Below are 4335 nucleotides of genomic sequence, written 5' to 3' on the forward strand. Positions count from 1 at the left end.
GAAAGTTTTAATGACTTCTCTCTGGCCATGTTGACACTTCTTTTGTGTTTGCTGCCAATGAACTTTCAAATGATTTCACTGGCACAAATATTCAATGAAAGTGAACGTCAAAGTTACATACATGATTAGCTGACAGTGAAAAATATTCATCACATACGAGCGTATTCATGCCAGAAGCTCATCCAATCACTGGAGAGAAACTATCTAGCCAGCCACCACAACTTCAACAGTAAATACTTGCAGACAACCATGCACAATCAATTAACAGTTTAAGAAATTAGCAAAAAACATACGTCAAATAATTTTGAATAATAACACATAATTTTGTTAATTTCAGTCTGCTTGAAGACGTTCTGCAGAGTAAGCCTAAATTTATCAAATAGATTATTTGCTATGCTTCATTCACTAATTTCTATCCCAAATCTAAAATTAAAACTGATAGAACTGTAAACAAACTCTTACATGCTTCATCCAGTGAAGGACACTTAGGATAGACCCTCTGTTTAACAGAGGATTAGCATCTTAAAATGACTGGGAATTGACTTTGTTGGGAACTGAATACTCCCAGGAATTGACCCAGAAACTATATGTAAAACATTCTTAATATATTAGGTCTGATGTGGAACCACTGAAGTCACTGGGAACTTTGCCATTGATTTCAATGGGTGCAGGATCTGGTCCATGGAATATGAGTTGAGCATACCTAGAACCTCTCTCAGGAGTTACTCAACACCTATCAGCATCAGGTCCTAAAACAATACTATTGGGCGGTATTCACCATCAATTACTGACCGCAGCTCAACCTCACATCTCACTTTCAACAGTGTCAATCTATTGACAGCCCCATCAGGCAGAGAGTATGATATACAAGTTTTGAAGTGTAAGCCCGAGTCTCGCATGTCTTTGCATGCAAGCTGCCAGCTCCACCCCTAACTTCTCAATGGTGCAAGACGCTGTATGTAACACCATGAAGACAACTCCAGTCCAACGTTCCCTGCTGACCTGGCTAGCTCAGGCAGTCCCACTGCACAGCTGGCTGGTGCTATGTCATGTTACCAGAGACAATATTAGCTGTTACTTACCCCTTTGACTATCTTGTAATTCTCGCTGCTCTTCTCTTCAGGGGTACTGACCTCCTCATCTGCAGTGTGCTACAAAGGGAAGGAAAGAGAGGAACGTCTCTCAGTACAAAAAGAGACACCCCAATAATAAAGAGGGATTTCAGTTATCCCATGTGGACTGAGTACAGGGCACCTAGGGTGACCAGATAGCAAGTGTGAAAAATCAGGATGGGGGCAGAGGGTAATAGGAACCTATATAAGAAAAAGACCCAAAAATCAGGATTGTCTCTATAAAATTGGGACATCTGGTCACCCTAATGGCACCTCAGGATGGGATAGAATTTCTAGTCACCATTAATGACTGCTTCTTGGAGCAGCTAGTCCTGGAACCCACAAGGGGAGAGGCAATTCTCGATTTAGTCCCAAGTGGAACACGGGATCTGGACCAAGAAGCAAATATCGCTGAACTGCTTGGTAATAATCGCGACCAGAATGTAATTAAATTTAACATTCCTGTAGGGGGTAAAATACCAAAGAACTCCATCACAGTAGCATTTAACTTCAAAAAGGGGAACTACACTAAAAAGAGGAAGTTAGTTAAATGGAAATTACAGAGAAGAGTCACAGGAGTGAAATGCCTGCAAGCTGAATGGAAACTATTTAAAAACACCATAACAGAGGCGCAAACTAAATGTATACCTCAAATTAAAAAAAGAGGACCAAAAACAAAATGGCACCCTGGCTAAACAACAGAGTAAAAGAGGCAGTTGAGGCAAAAAGATATTCTCTAAAAATTGAAAATCAAATCCTACTGAGGAATATAGAAAGGAGCTGGCGTGTCAAGTGTAAAAATATAATTTAGCAGGCCAAAAAAAACATTTGAAGAGGAAATAGCAACAGACACAAAAGCTACCAGCAAGAAAATGTTTAAATACATCAGAAGCAGGAAGCCTGCCAGACAATGGGCCCCCTGGATGATCGAAGTGCTAAAGGAGCACTCAAGGAAGACAATGCTGTTGTGGAGAACTAAATTAATTTTTAGCATCTGAATTCACTGAAGAGGATGTGGAGGAGATTCCCACATCTGATCCATTCTTCTTAGGTAACAAACCTGAGGAACTGTCCCAGATTGAGGTATCTATAGAAGAGGTATTGGAACAAATCGATAAATTAAGAGTAATGTCACGCTAATTTTTATAAAAGTCTCCAGAGGCAAACCTGGCAATTACAGGCCAATAAGCCTAACTTCAGTACCAGGCAAATTGATTGAAACTACAGTAAAGAACAGACCCAGAGATAAACACAATATGTTGGGGAAGAGTCAACTCAGCTTCTGTAAAGGGAAAACATCCCTCACTAGTCTATTAGAATTCTTTGAGAGTGTCATCAAGCACGTGGACAAGAGTGATCCAGTTGCTACGCGGTACTTGCACTTTCAGCAAATCTCTGACAAGGTTCCACACCTGCCAGTTTCCCCAGCAGCAGCTGCCTTACTGCACTGAATGCCTCACTAACACCCATCTCTGGCATGCCTGATACAGGGGGCTGAACCCAGAGGCCACTGAGAAGCAATATCCTTCAGTCACTGGCCTGAGTTGGATTTGAACCAATGATACAGAGGTGTCTGTATCCAGCCCCTCCCCTGCAATCTGGAGAGCTGCTCAGGTTCTTACCTCTTTCTTCTCCTTCTTGGGCCCTTCCCCTGCATCCTCCTCCTTGGGGCTACCCTTCTTGTCCACCCAGAGTTCAGATTTCTCCACCATCATGCGCAGCTTGTCAAGCTCAGACTTTATCACCTTGTAGTTCTCAACATCCTGGGCCGAGATCAAGAGCTGGACCTGCAACGCGAAGAGAACCTCAGCCCCTTCAGCTCACTGAGGAACCGGTGTGCAATGAAAAACCAAGCATGGGTGTCCATCTGCCTTCTCCTCACTCAGCTCTCTGCTTCCCCCACTTCAGTCCAGAAGGCACAGGGGTGGCTGTGGCTGACACAGCTGATTAGAATCTACTTTTATGGCACTATCAGGCCTGGGAGTGATTCTGTTACCCAACCCTGAGCATCCGCCTCCCACGGATGAGGATCTCAAGACCACTTAGACTCGTTTCCTGCAGGGCATGGCAAGAATCTGCAGCCTCCCTGCTAGAGCAGTTTAAGGAGGGAACCGCACCAATGGGACTTCCTTAGCTGGCACAGATCTGGGCATTCCATCAAGCACCTTTTCTTGGTGCCAAACGCTGTGGACATGCACCAGCTAGCAGCTAGACTGACCTCACTCGCTCATTTCACACCACATTCAGATGGACTCGACCTTTGCTCACTGCCAGCCTGGCTGGATTTAGACTCACACCTAGTGTTACCTATTTACAACCCCCTCAGCCAACTGCACCCCAGGTGTAGGCCAGGACTTGAGAGAGGATCTGGGACATCCGGGCTGCTCCCCAGCAGTGTTACCTGTTTAAAGGTGTGCAGCACCTCCTGCCTCTGGCTAAAGTGTTTGAAGAGGAGCTGGAGGGAGCCGGAGACAAGTGGGGGATAGTTGTGCATCGTCAGGTGGATCAGCACACGGAGAAACATCCTCCCTCCTTCATCATCCACCTCTAACATGCTGCTCGACTTCCTGAAGCCAAGGGGAAAGACCACAATGTGAGAACAATCAATAAGGACTCCCTCAGGCTTTGTGCTGGCCCTGCACTCCTTATGGCTGATAAGGGTTCCTGGTAGCCTTTATGGTAGCCCCAGGCCACCCACATTCTCTGCTCCCTGTGGCTTTCAGCCTCCAGCAATCCACCTCTTCATAGGAGAGCAGCACTTATCTACAGCGAATAGCAAAGGACAGATTAATTTTCCACTGGAAAGAAGGGACTGAGGCACTTACCCGACCCCAAACATGGCCTCTGCCAGCTCGCCTATCCTCTCCAGGTTCATCGCTGCATCTGAAAAGAGAGAAAGCAAAGGGACCATCAGCAGGGAGTTCGACACCCTCCCTGTACCAATGGAAGGTGACAACGAATCCAGGGGAGGCAGAAACTCCTAGGGAAACAGTCTCAACTCCCAATCCAGGGAGGGGAACGAGGTTTCCTGCCCTGCTGAACTCCGAATGGACTAGGCTATCTCTAGGTCGTCACAAGGCTGTTCATCAGCATGGTACCTGAGCATGCACCACAGTATCCACAGATTCTTTACCTCCCCTGCCTTTAAGCACCTTCCTCGGTAGTTCTACGGTGAGCCACTGGCCACTGCTACATGCACACACGTCCTGCTGCTATTTCATTG

The 4335-nt window shown here is 45.8% G+C and overlaps 1 protein-coding gene across 1 annotated transcript; it reads right to left on the reverse strand.

Annotated features, from left to right (window-relative positions):
* Positions 1-943: 943 nt before the first annotated feature.
* LOC142045890 (inositol 1,4,5-trisphosphate-gated calcium channel ITPR3-like) lies at positions 944-3992 on the reverse strand. Its single transcript, XM_075060443.1, has 4 exons — positions 3938-3992; positions 3514-3679; positions 2735-2899; positions 944-1151 (listed from the first exon to the last, which is right to left on the reverse strand). The coding sequence occupies exons 1-4, from the start codon at positions 3985-3987 to the stop codon at positions 1068-1070; spliced, it is 465 nt and encodes a 154-aa protein (XP_074916544.1). The 5' UTR covers positions 3988-3992; the 3' UTR covers positions 944-1067.
* Positions 3993-4335: the final 343 nt, after the last annotated feature.

This window comes from Chelonoidis abingdonii, chromosome 1 (assembly GCF_003597395.2).
Source record: "Chelonoidis abingdonii isolate Lonesome George chromosome 1, CheloAbing_2.0, whole genome shotgun sequence".
Lineage (NCBI taxonomy): Eukaryota > Metazoa > Chordata > Testudines > Testudinidae > Chelonoidis > Chelonoidis abingdonii.